At 44.0% G+C, this 14,955-nt stretch overlaps 1 protein-coding gene across 1 annotated transcript in view; it reads right to left on the bottom strand.

Moving 5' to 3' along the window:
* The window catches only part of cacna1bb (calcium voltage-gated channel subunit alpha1 Bb), a 222,509-nt gene that overhangs the window by 44,260 nt on the left and 163,294 nt on the right, over window positions 1-14,955 (bottom strand). The window contains exons 27-31 of the mRNA XM_082958138.1: window positions 11,221-11,317; window positions 10,156-10,316; window positions 9,413-9,550; window positions 2,700-2,901; window positions 1,284-1,448 (exon numbers count right to left, since the gene is read on the bottom strand). Of these exons, the coding sequence (XP_082814264.1) occupies window positions 1,284-1,448; window positions 2,700-2,901; window positions 9,413-9,550; window positions 10,156-10,316; window positions 11,221-11,317 (763 nt within the window). The remainder of the gene's footprint in view (window positions 1-1,283; window positions 1,449-2,699; window positions 2,902-9,412; window positions 9,551-10,155; window positions 10,317-11,220; window positions 11,318-14,955) is intronic.

Below are 14,955 nucleotides of genomic sequence, written 5' to 3'. Positions count from 1 at the left end.
CCCGGCAAGTAGGAGCGCCGCTTCTAGATGTGCAGTTTTTCTTGTTTGCTTATGGACTTATACAGCTCGTTGAGTGTGGTCTTAGTGCGAGCATCAGTTTGTGGTGGTAAATAGATAGCTACAAATAATATAGATGAGAACTCTCTTGGTACTGTAGGTAGTGTGGTCTACAGCTTATCATGAGGTATTCTACCTCAGGCGAGCAATACCTCGAGACATCTTTAATATTAGACATTGCACACCAGCAGTTACTGACAAATAGACACATACCCCGGCCCCTCGTCTTACCAGACGTAGCTGCTCTGTCCTGCCGATGCACGAAGAAGCCAGCCAGCTCTATATTATCCGTGTCGTCGTTCGGCCACGTCTCGGCGAAACATAAGATATTACAGTTTTCAAGGTCCCGTTGGTAGGATAGTTTAATCGTAGATCGTCCAGTTAGTTTTCCTATGATTGCACGTTGGCCAATAATACAGAGGGAAGTGGTGATTTACCTATTCGTCTGCGAATTCTTACAAGGCACCGCGCCCTCCTCCCCTTTTTTCTCCATCTTTTCTTCACGCGCATGACAGGGATTTGGGCCTTGTCTCGACAAAGCAGTATATCATTCGTGTCAGACTCATTAAAGAAACAATCTTCGTCCACTTCGAGGTGAGTAATCACTGTACTGATGTCCAGAAGCTTTTTTGGGGCATAAGAGAGGGTAGCAGCAACATTATGTACAAAATTAGTTCCAAACAAGGCGAAAAAACAAACAAAATAGCACAGTTGGTTAGGAGCCCGTAAAACGGCAGCCATCCCCTCCGGCGCCATTATCACTGTACATGATGCGTTACCCAGTCCTTTGTTTGAGACAGCCAACTGAATGAATGGGCAGCAAGATAAGAATATTCTCTATGCATCAGTGCATTGTACTCTCAGCATGTTAAACATTGATTTATTTTATGGAATGCTATGTTAACATCGTACTCTACACTACTGTGTGCTGTCTGTGTGTGTGTGTGTGTGTGTTTGTGTGTAAAACACCGTCCCTCAGTCTGACAGACCTGTACAGGTCAACACCTGGAGATAAGCCAGCTGGATCAGCCATGTAGTTAAGGGTATTAGCAACAGAGAAGCTGCTCCTAAAACTAGCTTGTACGTCAACAATGGATATGTTTAACGTATCCTTCCAAATTATACTGCTTACTCATTCCAAAACCCTCTCCCAAAAGTTATCCCGCTCAAGGTAGACATTTTCCCTTACAACAGATCGAGGATCAGATTTCACAACCACCACTGACCTTCATCATCAGCACCACAGTGTTGAGTGCAATCATGGTCATGATGGAGTACTCAAAGGGCGGCGACACCACAAACTTCCACATCTTATACTGGAACGACTGCTTGTCTGCTGGCATGTAGCGCGTCAGAGGCTTGGCGTTGATGGCAAAGTCAATACAAGCTCTCTGTGTTGGAGGTGGGAGGGACGGAGGGAGACAAAGAGGGATGAGGCAGGATAGAGGGAGGGAGGGAACAAAGTACATAAAAAAATCATTATAAAATTATCTTAGAAGTATCTTATGTAAGAGTTTGTGAAACTCACTCATCTCCCTAATCAGATCTGATATTGTTCAAACCCTGATAATTAGTATAAAAAAAAGCAAAACATAAAGTAACAACGAAGGCTACAAAATTCCGGGAACTTTGAAGAAATCCACTTTCTTTTTTTTTTCAATCAGGAGTTTGGGAAAACTAGGGAATTTATTGGAAGTTCCGGGAATTTTGCAACCCTAGTAAGGACCAAGGTACAATTAAATGAAAAACATCAAACTAATGTCCCACAGGCTCTGGCATGCATCCCAACAGTTTCCAGACGTGTTTAATATCTTGACACAAGGTAGCAAAACCAGTCTCTCTGATCACTCGCCAGTAGTTTACCAACCTGAAGCACAGAATCTGTGTCCCAAGTGGCACCCTATTCCCTTTATAGTGCACCATTCATGCAATAGGGTGCCATTTGAGACACACTAAGTGAAACTCTCTATGATGTAGGAAATAGAGAGAGCTGGATGGACTACACTGGGCTGGTTGCTTCACTGGTGTGTTGCTGTTCTTTTGTGTTGATGTGTTTTGAGGGAAAAAACAGGCTAGCATGGAAATCAGCTGAAATAAGTCCACAGGTGCTGTGACAGGTGTTGAGAGATCCAACACTGGGCCGGTTTCAACAGAGGACTGGCAGGAATGACTTGGCCTTGTATTAATAACTGTCTGTGCAAGTTGAATCAAAAAGTACCTTTTGGGTACAAGGCAACTAGTTTTCAGTGTTTGTGTGTGTGTGTATGTGTGTGTGTTTTTCTCTCCATGTGTGTGTGTTTGTGTGTATCTGGTGTCTTTCTCTCTCTGTGTGTGATTGCGTGTGTTCAGACAGCATATTGTCCCTCGTTCTTCTCCAGACTACACTCTGACATGGCCTTGTCTCCATTCTCCTGGAAGGTGTGTGTGTGTGTGTGTTTGTGTGTGTGTTTGTGTACCTCGTTCTTCTCCAGACTACACTCTGACATGGCCTTGTCTCCATTCTCCTGGAAGGTGTGTGTGTGTGTGTGTTTGTGTGTGTGTTTGTGTACCTCGTTCTTCTCCAGACTACACTCTGACATGGCCTTGTCTCCATTCTCCTGGAAGGTGTGTGTGTGTGTGTGTTTGTGTGTGTGTTTGTGTACCTCGTTCTTCTCCAGACTACACTCTGACATGGCCTTGTCTCCCTGTTCCTGGAAGGTGATGATGATGAGAGCCACAAAGATGTTGACAAAGAAGAAGGGAAAGACCACAAAGTAGACCACATAGAAGATAGAGGTCTCCATACGGAAGCCTGGGCTGGGACCCTGGTCCTCATAGGTGGCATCCACAGAATGCTTTAGGACCCTGGAGAGAACAGGCAAACACAGAGGCATTTATAGGTGAAAAGGGGCAGGGTAAATGTGGCCCTAGTGGCTGAACTTGTGTCAGTTTCGCATTTTTCACACTAATGGTTAGGGTTAGGATTGGGGGTGGGGAAGCTGATCCTAGAACCATATCTAGAGGAAACTTCACCCCAGGTCTACACAAACATGAGACAATGCCAATTACACTGAACTAAGAAGACAAACATGCAACTATTGTGCATATGTTAAGTAATGTACAGTGCTTTTGTATACAGCAATATTGGGTGTCTAAGACAATTTCCCTCTGGAGGACATTACAGTTTATCCTATCCTAACAGCTTAATTGTTATAGCCAATACAGGTGGCAGGCAAGGGAGGGCACATACAGTGCCTTCAGAAAGTATTCATGCCCCTTGACTTATTCCACATTTTGTTGTGTTGTCAATTTTTTCCCACCCATCTACACACAATATGGCATAATGACAAAGTGATTTTCTTTTTTTTGCAAATGTATTGGAAATGAAATACAGAAATCTTCTATATACATAAGTATTTACACCCCTGAGTCAATACATGTTAGAATCACCTTTGGTAGCGATTACAGCTGTGAGTCTTTCTGGGTAAGTATCTAAGAGCTTCGCACACCTTGATTGTGCAATATTTGCACATTCTTCTTCATAAAATTCTTCAAGCTCTGTCAAGTTCTTTGTTTATCATTGCTAGACAGCCATTTTCAAGTCTTGCCATAGATTGTCAAGACGATTTTAAGCCAAAACTGTAACTAGGCCACTCAGGAACATTGAATATTGTCTTGGTAAGCAAGACAATGGCCTTGTGTTTTAGGTTTGGTTATTGTCTTGTTGAAATGTGAATTTGTCTCACAGTGTCTCTTGGAAAGCAGACTGATCCAGGTTTTCCGCTAGGATTTTGCCTGTACTTAGCACTGTTGCGTTAATTTTTATTTTTAGAAATGTCCCTTGTCCTTGCCCGTGAGAAGCATACCCATAACATGATGCAGCCACCACCATGATTGAAAATAGTGATGTGTTGGTTTGGATTCGCCCCAAACGTAACGCTTTGTATTCAGGACATGAAGCTAATTTCTTTGCCGTTTTACTTTAGTGCATTATTGCTTGCATGTTTTGGAATATTTGCATTCTGTAAGGATTTCTTCTTTTCACTCTGCCATTTTGGTTAGTTTTGTGGAGTAACTACAATGTTGTTGATCCATCCTCAGTTTTCTCCTATCACAGCCATTCAACTATGTAACTGTTTAAAAGTCACTGTCGGCCTTCCTTCCTCTGCAGCAACTGAGTTAGGAAGGACGCCTGTATCTTGTAGTGACTGGGTGTATTGCTCCACCATCCATAATGTAATTAACAACTTCACCATGCTCAAAGGGATATTCAACGTGCTTATTTTTATGTGCCCTTCTTTGTGAGGCAACGGAAAACTTCCTTGGTCTTTGTGGTTGAATCAGTGTTTGAAATTCACTGCTCGACCGAGGGATCTTACAGATAATTGTATCTGTGGGGTACAGAGATGAGGTAGTCATTCAAAAATCATGTTAAACACTATTATTGCACACAGAGTGAGTCCATGCAACTTATTATGTGACTTGTTAAGGAAATATTTACTCCTGAACTTATTTAGGCTTGCCATAACAAAAGGGTTGAACACTTACTGACTCAAGACATTTCCAAATTTTTTATTAATTTGTAAAAAATTCTAAAAACATAATTCCACTTTGACATTATGAGGTATTGTGTGTAGGCCAGTGACACACAATCTAAATGTAATTTATATTATATTCAGGCTGTAACACAACAAAATGTGAAAAAAGTCAAGGGGTGTAAATACTTTCTGAAGGAACTGATAAGGATATGAGTTGTACAAGCATGTTGTGAAATAAAATTCTATACATTTACTGGAACAAAGCATGTCCAATATTGATCTGTCACCTCCCATAACTGAGTACAGCAGGGAGTATTATTATAAAGCATGGAATAATAGAAAGTTCTCCAGGTTCACCATTTTATTTCACAACATGCTTGTACAACACATACTGTATCCTTATCAGTGCCTTCAGAAAGAATTTATACCTCTTGACTATTTCACATTCCACCTTTGGCAGCGATTATAGCATTGAGTCGTCTTGGGTATGACGCTACAAGCTTGGCACATCTGTATTCGGGGAGTTTCTCCCATTCTTCTCTGCAGATCCTCTCAAGCTCTGTCAGGTTGGATGGGGAGCGTTGATGCACAGCTATTTTCAGGTCTCTCCAGAGATGTTCGATCGGGTTCAATCGGCCACTCAACGACATTCAGAGACTAGTCCCGAAGCCACTCCTGCGTTGTCTTGGCTGTGTGCTCAGGGTCAGTGTCCTGTTGGAATGTAAACCTTAGTGCCAGTCTGAGGTCCTGAGCGCTCTGGAGCAGGTTTTCATCAAGGATCTCTCTGTACTTTGCTCTGTTCATCTTTCCCTCGATCCTAACTAGTCTCACAGTTCCTGCTACTGAAAAACATTCCCACAGTATGATGCTGCCACCACCATGCATCACCGTAGGGATGGTGCCAGGTTTCCTCCAGACATGACGCTTGGCATTCAGGCCAAAGAGTTCAATCTTGGTTTTATCAGAGCAGAGAATCATGTTTCTCATGGTTTGAGAGTCTTTACGTGCCTTTTGGCAAACTCCAATCGGGCTGTCATGTGCCTTTTACTGAGGAATGGCTTCCGTCTGGCCACTATACCATAAAGGCCTGATTGGTGGAGTGCTGCAGGGATGGTTGTCCTTCTGGAAGGTGCTCCCATCTCCACAGAGGAACTCTAGAGCACTGTCAGAGTGACCATCGGGTTCTTGGTCACCTCCCTGACCAAGGCCCTTCTCCACCGATTGCTCAGTTTGGCCGGGCAGCCAGCTCTAGGAAGAGTCTTGGTGGTTCCAAATTTCTTCCATTTAAGAATGATGGAGGCCACTGTGTTCTTGGAGACCTTTAATGCAGCAGACACTTTTTGGTACCCTTCGCCAGATCTGTGCCTCGATACAATCCTGTCTCGGAGCTCTACGGACAATTCCTTCAACCTCATGGCTTGGTTTTATCTCTGACATGCACTGTGAGCTGTGGGACCTAATATAGACAGGTGTGTGCCTTTCCAAATCGTGTCCAATCAATTTAATTTACCACCGGTGGACTCCAATCAAGTTGTAGAATCATCTCAAGGATGATCAATGGAAACAGGATGCACCTGAGTTCAATTTTGAGTCTCATAGCAAAGGGTTAAAAATTACATTTGCTCAAAATTCTTAGTAAGTACAATTATTTATTTTTTCTCTCAACATTTGATTTGATTTGAGTTCAAGCAACTCAATTTTCTTTAGGTAATATCACATATAAAGTATAATTTGTTTAGGCAGAGGTTAGTTAAGTAAATGTTTACATTATATACTGCTCAAAAAAATAAAGGGAACACTTAAACAACACATCCTAGATCTGAATGAAAGAAATAATCTTATTAAATACTTTTTTCTTTACATAGTTGAATGTGCTGACAACATAATCACACAAAAATAATCAATGGAAATCCAATTTATCAACCCATGGAGGTCTGGATTTGGAGTCACATTCAAAATTAATGTGGAAAACCACACTACAGGCTGATCCAACTTTGATGTAATGTCCTTAAAACAAGTCAAAATGAGGCTCAGTAGTGTGTGTGGCCTCCAAGTGCCTGTATGACCTCCCTACAACACCTGGGCATGCTCCTGATGAGGTGGCGGATGGTCTCCTGAGGGATCTCCTCCCAGACCTGGACTAAAGCATCCGCCAACTCCTGGACAGTCTGTGGTGCAACGTGGCGTTGGTGGATGGAGCGAGACATGATGTCCCAGATGTGCTCAATTGGATTCAGGTCTGGGGAACAGGCGGGCCAGTCCATAGCATCAATGCCTTCCTCTTGCAGGAACTGCTGACACACTCCAGCCACATGAGGTCTAGCATTGTCTTGCATTAGGAGGAACCCAGGGCCAACCGCACCAGCATATGGTCTCACAAGGGGTCTGAGGATCTCATCTCGGTACCTAATGGCAGTCAGGCTACCTCTGGCGAGCACATGGAGGGCTGTGCGGCCCCCCAAAGAAATGCCACCTCACACCATGACTGACCCACCGCCAAACCGGTCATGCTGGAGGATGTTGCAGGCAGTAGAACGTTCTCCACGGCGTCTCCAGACTCTGTCACGTCTGTCACATGTGCTCAGTGTGAACCTGCTTTCATCTGTGAAGAGCACAGGGCGCCAGTGGCGAATTTGCCAATCTTGGTGTTCTCTGGCAAATGCCAAACGTCCTGCACGGTGTTGGGCTGTAAGCACAACCCCCACCTGTGGACGTCGGGCTCTCATACCACCCTCATGGAGTCTGTTTCTGACCGTTTGAGCAGACACATGCACATTTGTGGCCTGCTGGAGGTCATTTTGCAGGGATCTGGCAGTGCTTCTCCTGCTCCTCCTTGCACAAAGGCGGAGGTAGCGGTCCTGCTGCTGGGTTGTTGCCCTCCTACGGCCTCCTCCACATCTCCTGATGTACTGGCCTGTCTGCTGGTAGCGCCTCCATGCTCTGGACACTACGCTGACAGACACAGCAAACCTTCTTGCCACAGCTCGCATTGATGTGCCATCCTGGATGCGCTGCACTACCTGAGCCACTTGTGTGGGTTGTAGACTCCGTCTCATGCTACCACTAGAGTGAAAGCACCGCCAGCATTCAAAAGTGACCAAAACATCAGCCAGGAAGCATAGGAACTGAGAAGTGGTCTGTGGTCCCCACCTGCAGAACCACTCCTTTATTGGGGGTGTCTTGCTAATTGCCTATAATTTCCACCTGTTGTCTATTCCATTTGCACAACAGCATGTGAAATTTATTGTCAATCAGTGTTGCTTCCTAAGTGGACAGTTTGATTTCACAGAAGTGTGATTGACTTGGAGTTACATTGTGTTGTTTAAGTGTTCCCTTTATTTTTTTGAGCAGTGTATATTTTTTCATCATTAAACATTTATGATGTTTTTCAAGTAAATTATAAAAAAAATATATATTTTAAAGTTCCGTTTACATTTTGGTCATTTAGAAGATCTTTCTTTGTAGTAATGAACAACATGAAGAAACGCACTTACTGTCACGTTCTGACCAGTAAAGGGGTTATTTGTTATTGTAGTTTGGTCAGGACGTGGCAGGGGGTGTTTGTTTTATGTGGTTCGGGGTTTGTTGGGCTATGTTATTATGTAAGAGGGGTGTTTGTTTAGAGTGTTCCGGGGTTTTTGGGCTATGTTCTATGTTAGTATATTTCTATGTTTTTCTAGTATGTCTAGTTCTATGTTTAGTTTATGGGGTTGACCTTCAATTGGAAGCAGCTGCTCCTAGTTGCTTCTAATTGAAGGTCCTATTTAAGAGGGGTGTTTTTCTTTGGGATGTTGTGGGTAGTTGTTTCCTGTTTTGTGTCTGTGTACCTGACAGGACTGTTTAGTGGCGTTCATTGTTTTGTATACGTGATTTGTTTGTTTTTCCTTCTTTTGAATGAATAAAGAAGATGAGTATACACGTTCCCGCTGCACCTTGGTCCAATCCTTACGACGCCCGTTACACTTACTGCACCAAAAAATATGAAGTTTAGAAGATATATTTATTATGTAACTAAAACATATTGAGTTAGAAAATGTCTGTACCTGTACTCTGATATTGTAGTGCAACGGGTTTCCACAAAGGTTTTGAGTAATGGGGTTTACAGTGAAGAGATGTGCTATTCCTTCTCAAGCCCTAGTCGCTGGGTTACAGGGAATAGAGACATTATGATTTAAGGATTCATCTAACAGCTAGTTAACTCATTTTACATAACTCATACCACGTAGCCCTGCATTATTACTTGGGATTAATGATATGGAAAGAGAAAGAGAGAACGAGAGAGGGGGGAGAGAGAGCGATGAATAATGACTGACTAGCTGAGGAGAGCGCATAAGACACTCCAACACCGTGAAGATTCTACATGCCATATAAATCAGGGTAATGATGAGGGACATACTGTAGCTCTGACTAGCGCTGTCTCCTCCTGAACATTAACGCAATGCAAGCATGCACACAATCAGAAACACACACATATACACACACACATACATACATACACACATATATACAGACACCTCCCACTGAAGCTCACCCCACCTAGCATCCCCCAGAGAGCATTCATTTCCTCCATATCATTGGCACTTTGGCCTCTGAAATGGATGTCAATTGGGATGCTCGTCTTGTAAAGGACACTCTGTACATTCAATAGGGGTTGATGGACCCCGTTGGAACCCTCTCGTCTACCCGGGAAGCTGACTGGCTACCCTGTGGTTATGTGAGCAGGTGATGTGTAGGTGATTGGCTAGCCTGTGATTATGTGACTGGGTTCTTTCCAGTAATTGGCTGGCCTGAGCCACTCTCCGCAGCTTATTGGCTGGTGTGAGGTGTGGGCTACTCACATTGGCCAGCCCTCCCCGGTGGAGACGGTGAAGAGGGTGAGGAAGGCCCACAGCACGTTATCATAATGGAACTCGTACTTTCTCCACTCACGATCCTGAGCAGCCACGTCATCCCGGTCATAGTCCAGAAACTTACCCCTGATGAACGACGGAGAGAGAGAGGGAGAGAAAAAGTAAGCGAGAGAAAGGAGAAAGAGAGAAGAGAGAGAGAGAAAGCAAAAAAGAGAGAGTAGCACAATATTGTATTAGTATACTGTAGGTAAATTGGCTCAAGCTACAGTACCATTCAAAAGTTTGGACACACCTACTCATTCAAGGGTTTTTCTTTATTTTTACTATTTTCTACACTGTAGAATAATAGTGAAGACATCAAAACTATGAAATAACACATGTGGAATCATGTAGTAACCAAAAAAGTGTTAAACAAATCTAAATATATTTTATAGTTGAGATTCTTCAAAGTAGCCACCATTCGCCTTGATGACAGCTTTGCACACGCTTGGCATTCTCTCAACCAGCTTCATGAGGTAGTCACCTGGAATGCATTTCAATTAACAGGTGTGCCTTGAATTTCTTTGTACTACATGATTCCATGTGTTATTTTATAGTTTTGATGTCTTCACTATTATTCTACAATGTAGAAAATAGTACAAATCAAGAAACACCTGGAATGAGTAGTTGTGTCCAAACTTTTGACTGGTACTGTATTTATTTAGTAAGGGTTAAGAGTGTGTGTAATGTACCTGCAGTCCTTCTCCAGACCTTTAGACTCGTCGGTGCAGTAGAAGAACTTGCCCTTGAACAGCTGCACAGCGATCACAGCGAAGATGAACATGAAGAGCATGTAGACAATGAGGATGTTGAGCACGTTCTTCAGAGAGTTGACCACGCAGTCAAACACAGCCTGGAGGGGAAGACAAACACACACAATCACTCAAACTCACATTGACATGCATTTAAACACCCGGCCGCACACACATACGCACACACACACACAAGCATGCACACACAGTCTCTTCACAGCGCTCTGTTGATCAGTTTGCGGTTTGATGACTCGGTTTGCGGTTTGATGTCATGGCAGGTATGCAATCTGCCCAATGAATATGCATCAGCTGGGGATGAATAAGACAGTAACTCACAGAGCTGCTCTGCGACGTAAGGTATTTCCACCAACCTGTCACAAATGCCACTGTCCAAGCATCTAACTGTATGAGAGTGGTTAGCTCTGGTCCAGGGCATTTTGTGCAGCTTGCTGATGCTGAGCCTTCAGCACTGAGCCTTCAGCATCAGCAAGCAGCATGTAATGCCCTGGACCAGAGCTAGCGAGTAGTGGGCTTATCTCCCTGCCAACCCTGATCAATCTCAATCATCTCAATCACACATCAATTCAATTCATAGGATTTGCTGCTGTCTTTGGTCCGATCCATGACCTTTGTCTGATCAACTACCTTTCCATAAATCAATTACTTTGGTCTAGACTGGTTCAGACAATATCAGAGCTGGAGCTGTGGTCCTGATGAGAGTGAGACGGATTTGCATTTTTCTCATTTGTCAAATAAAAACAGTCGCCGGGTGGAGGATGATAAACTGGTATATGAAGATAGACACTGGGGATATCAGTCATTACATCACGCCATCCTCTCCCATTAGCTTATCTCTCATACAATCACTTGCGAGTTCGGGAATCCACTGTCTGCCGCTGCAGCGTCCGTGTGCGTGTTTGTGGGTGTGTGCAACGTGTCAACCGGTCATGGAAGCGGCTTCTCTGCTGTGTCAGAGAGGAGTTGACGGGTGGCAGATGTAGTCACCTTGAGCTTGGGCAGTCGTTTAATGGTCTTCAGGGGCCTCAGGACTCGCAGCACCCTGAGGGACTTGATGGTGTTGATGTCCTTGCCTTTAGTTCCTCTGCACAGAGCAAGACCACAGTTAGTGAACGAAGAAGAACATTCTGCTGTGGACCACAGGCTCTCACCACTACCTTACCTTCTGTTCTGTCGCAGGCTCTCACCACTACCTTACCTTCTGTTCTGTCGCAGGCTCTCACCACTACCTTACCTTCTGTTCTGTCGCACACACAGCAAGCACGCACACACGCACGCACACACGCACGCACGCACGCACGCGCACACACACACACACACACACACACACACACACACACACACACACACACACACACACAATATTTAGTAATATCTCTCTCTTTACTCATTCTCTTTAAGGCACACATGTATCAAATGTCCTTCCATCCCCGCAGGTTGTAGTGAGGAATACTCAGTGGTTAGTGGAGTACAGTAGAGTACAGTAGAGTTAGTAAAATACATGCATGTGAGTAGATGGCTTATTCTACAGAAACATACTGTACCTAGCAACACAGGGTAGGACAGTAAATCACATTTCAAGAGCAATTCAAAGGGTTTCTGTATAGGGAACAATCACATAATAGGACGAAGGACTACGATCCACTATCCACTGGTATTTCTGTGGAATAACACACACATACACAGTTGTAGAAAAAGACGCAAAGAAACAAGTCCTGATCAGTGACACGCTTCTTTGTAGGAACCAGTGCTGTCCTAGCCATTGGAGCTGTGCTTGCCACAGTGGCGGGTTAAACAGCAATGATTTAGAACCTGTTAGCGACAATATACCGTACTGTCCTCAGGAGCCATAAGAACACTGGTCAATGACAGTGAATGTGGAGTCAATACAGTAATCTACCTACACATTGGCCGTGTCCAAAATCTGTCTTGACTACTACTTACTAAAACTACATACTGTGTACTAATCGTCCTACACACTATTTAAAATGTACCGTTTAGTAAATATGTATGCAGTAGGCTAAGCAACAAATATCAATACATAATGTCCATAGTCTCAACGTACATTCTGTACATTGATTCTGTACATTGAGTCTTGACAAGAACCACATTCAGGAAAAACTCAGGAGGGAAAACTAGAGATGTTATTAAGTACGTCACCCCGCTCCTCCGCTCTCTCCACTGGCTTCCAGTTGAAGCTCGCATCCGCTACAAGACCATGGTGATTGCCTACGGAGCTGTGAAGGGAACGGCACCTCCATACCTTCAGGCTCTGATCAGGCCCTACACCCAAACAAGGGCACTGCGTTCATCCACCACTAGCCTGCTGGCCCCCCTACCTCTGAGGAAGCACAGTTCCCGCTCAGCCCAGTCAAAACTGTTCGCTGCTCTGGCACCCCAATGGTGGAACAAGCTCCCTCACGACGCCAGGACAGCGGAGTCAATCACCACCTTCCGGAGACACCTGAAACCCCACCTCTTTAAGGAATACCTAGGATAGGATAAAGTAATCCTTCTAACCCCCCCCCCCCTTAAAATATTTAGATGCACTATTGTAAAGTGGTTGTTCCACTGGATATCATAAGGTGAATGCACCATTTTGTAAGTCGCTCTGGATAAGAGCGTCTGCTAAATGACTTAAATGTAAATGTAAGTACAGTGGGGCAAAAAAGTATTTAGTCAGCCACCAATTGTGCAAGTTCTCCCACTTAAAAAGATGAGAGAGGCCTGTAATTTTCATCATAGGTACACTTCAACTATGACAGACAAAATGAGAAAAAAAAATCCAGAAAATCACATTGTAGGATCTTTAATGAATTTATTTGCAAATTATGGTGGAAAATAAGTATTTGGTCAATAACAAAAGTTTATACTTTGTTATATACCCTTTGTTGGCAATGACACAGGTCAAACGTTTTCTCTAAGTCTTCACAAGGTTTTCACACACTGTTGCTGGTATTTTGGCCCATTCCTCCATGCAGATCTCCTCTAGAGCAGTGATGTTTTGGGGCTGTCGCTGGGCAACACGGACTTTCAACTCCCTCCAAAGATTTTCTATGGGGTTGAGATCTGGAGACTGGCTAGGCCACTCCAGGACCTTGAAATGCTTCTTACGAAGCCACTCCTTCGTTGCCCGGGCGGTGTGTTTGGGATCATTGTCATGCTGAAAAACCCAGCCACGTTTCATCTTCAATGCCCTTGCTGATGGAAGGAGGTTTTCACTCAAAATCTCACGATACATGGCCCCATTCATTCTTTCCTTTACACGGATCAGTCGTCCTGGTCCCTTTGCAGAAAAACAGCCCCAAAGCATGATGTTTCACAGTAGGTATGGTGTTCTTTGGATGCAACTCAGCATTCTTTGTCCTCCAAACACAACGAGTTCAGTTTTTACCAAAAAGTTATATTTTGGTTTCATCTGACCATATGACATTCTCCCAATCCTCTTCTGCATCATCCAAATGCTCTCTAGCAAACTTCAGACGGGCCTGGACATGTACTGGCTTAAGCAGGGGGACACGTCTGGCGCTGCAGGATTTGAGTCCCTGGCGGCGTAGTGTGTTACTGATGGTAGGCTTTGTTACTTTGGTCCCAGCTCTCTGCAGGTCATTCACTAGGTCCCCCCGTGTGCTTCTGGGATTTTTGCTCACCGTTCTTGTGATCATTTTGACCCCACGGGGTGAGATCTTGCGTGGAGCCCCAGATCGAGGGAGATTATCAGTGGTCTTGTATGTCTTCCATTTCCTAATAATTGCTCCCACAGTTGATTTCTTCAAACCAAGCTGCTTGCAGATTCAGTCTTCCCAGCCTGGTGCAGGTCTACAATTTTGTTTCTGGTGTCCTTTGACAGCTCTTTGGTCTTGGCCATAGTGGAGTTTGGAGTGTGACTGTTTGAGGTTGTGGACAGGTGTCTTTTATACTGACAACAAGTTCAAACAGGTGCCATTAATACAGGTAACGAGTGGAGGACAGAGGAGCCTCTTAAAGAAGAAGTTACAGGTCTGTGAGAGCCAGAAATCTTGCTTGTTTGTAGGTGACCAAATACTTATTTTCCACCATAATTTGCTAATAAATAAATTAAAAATCCTACAATGTGATTTTCTGGATTGTTTTTCTCATTTTTCTGTCATAGTTGATGTGTACCTATTATGAAAATGACAGACCTCTCTCATCTTTTTAAGTGGGAGAACTTGCACAATTGGTGGCTGACTAAATACTTTTTTGCCCCACTGTATTTACGTGAGCTTTATGTTTACGTGCTTCTTTGTGTGGCCTTCCTTGTGTGTGTATGCGTGTGTGTGAGCGTGTTTGTTGGTGTGTGTGAGTCCAGTCACATCTCCTCAGCAGGTTGATAAGCCCTGGGGTCCATCTCTCCCCCCTAATTCCCTTTCCCCCTCCTCTCTCTCTGCTCACACCGGCAGAAATCAGAAAAGTCCTCTTTGACCATCTATATGGATGGTACTGGAGCTTCTAAATTCAAATAATGCCCAGACAGCCAGTGTGTGTGTGGGGGGGTCAAAGAGGACTGAGAGGCTCAAAAGAAGGACTCTGTAGAAATGTGTAACCTGTCCATGACTCTGCTGGCGCCCTCTTTCCGCCCTCTCGCCGTGCAATCTATTCCACTGTACAGTTTGGAATCATGACTTGAGATACATACTGAACTAGAGTACACACCTTTGAATAAATCACACACTGACATCAGTGGGAAGATTGGCAGATCAG

The sequence above is a fragment of the Salmo salar genome, chromosome 11, assembly GCF_965601325.2.
Source record: "Salmo salar chromosome 11, fSalSal1, whole genome shotgun sequence".
NCBI lineage: Eukaryota > Metazoa > Chordata > Actinopteri > Salmoniformes > Salmonidae > Salmo > Salmo salar.
Note: the sequence above shows the minus strand (reverse complement) of the source record. Positions and strands in the feature narration are given on the sequence as shown.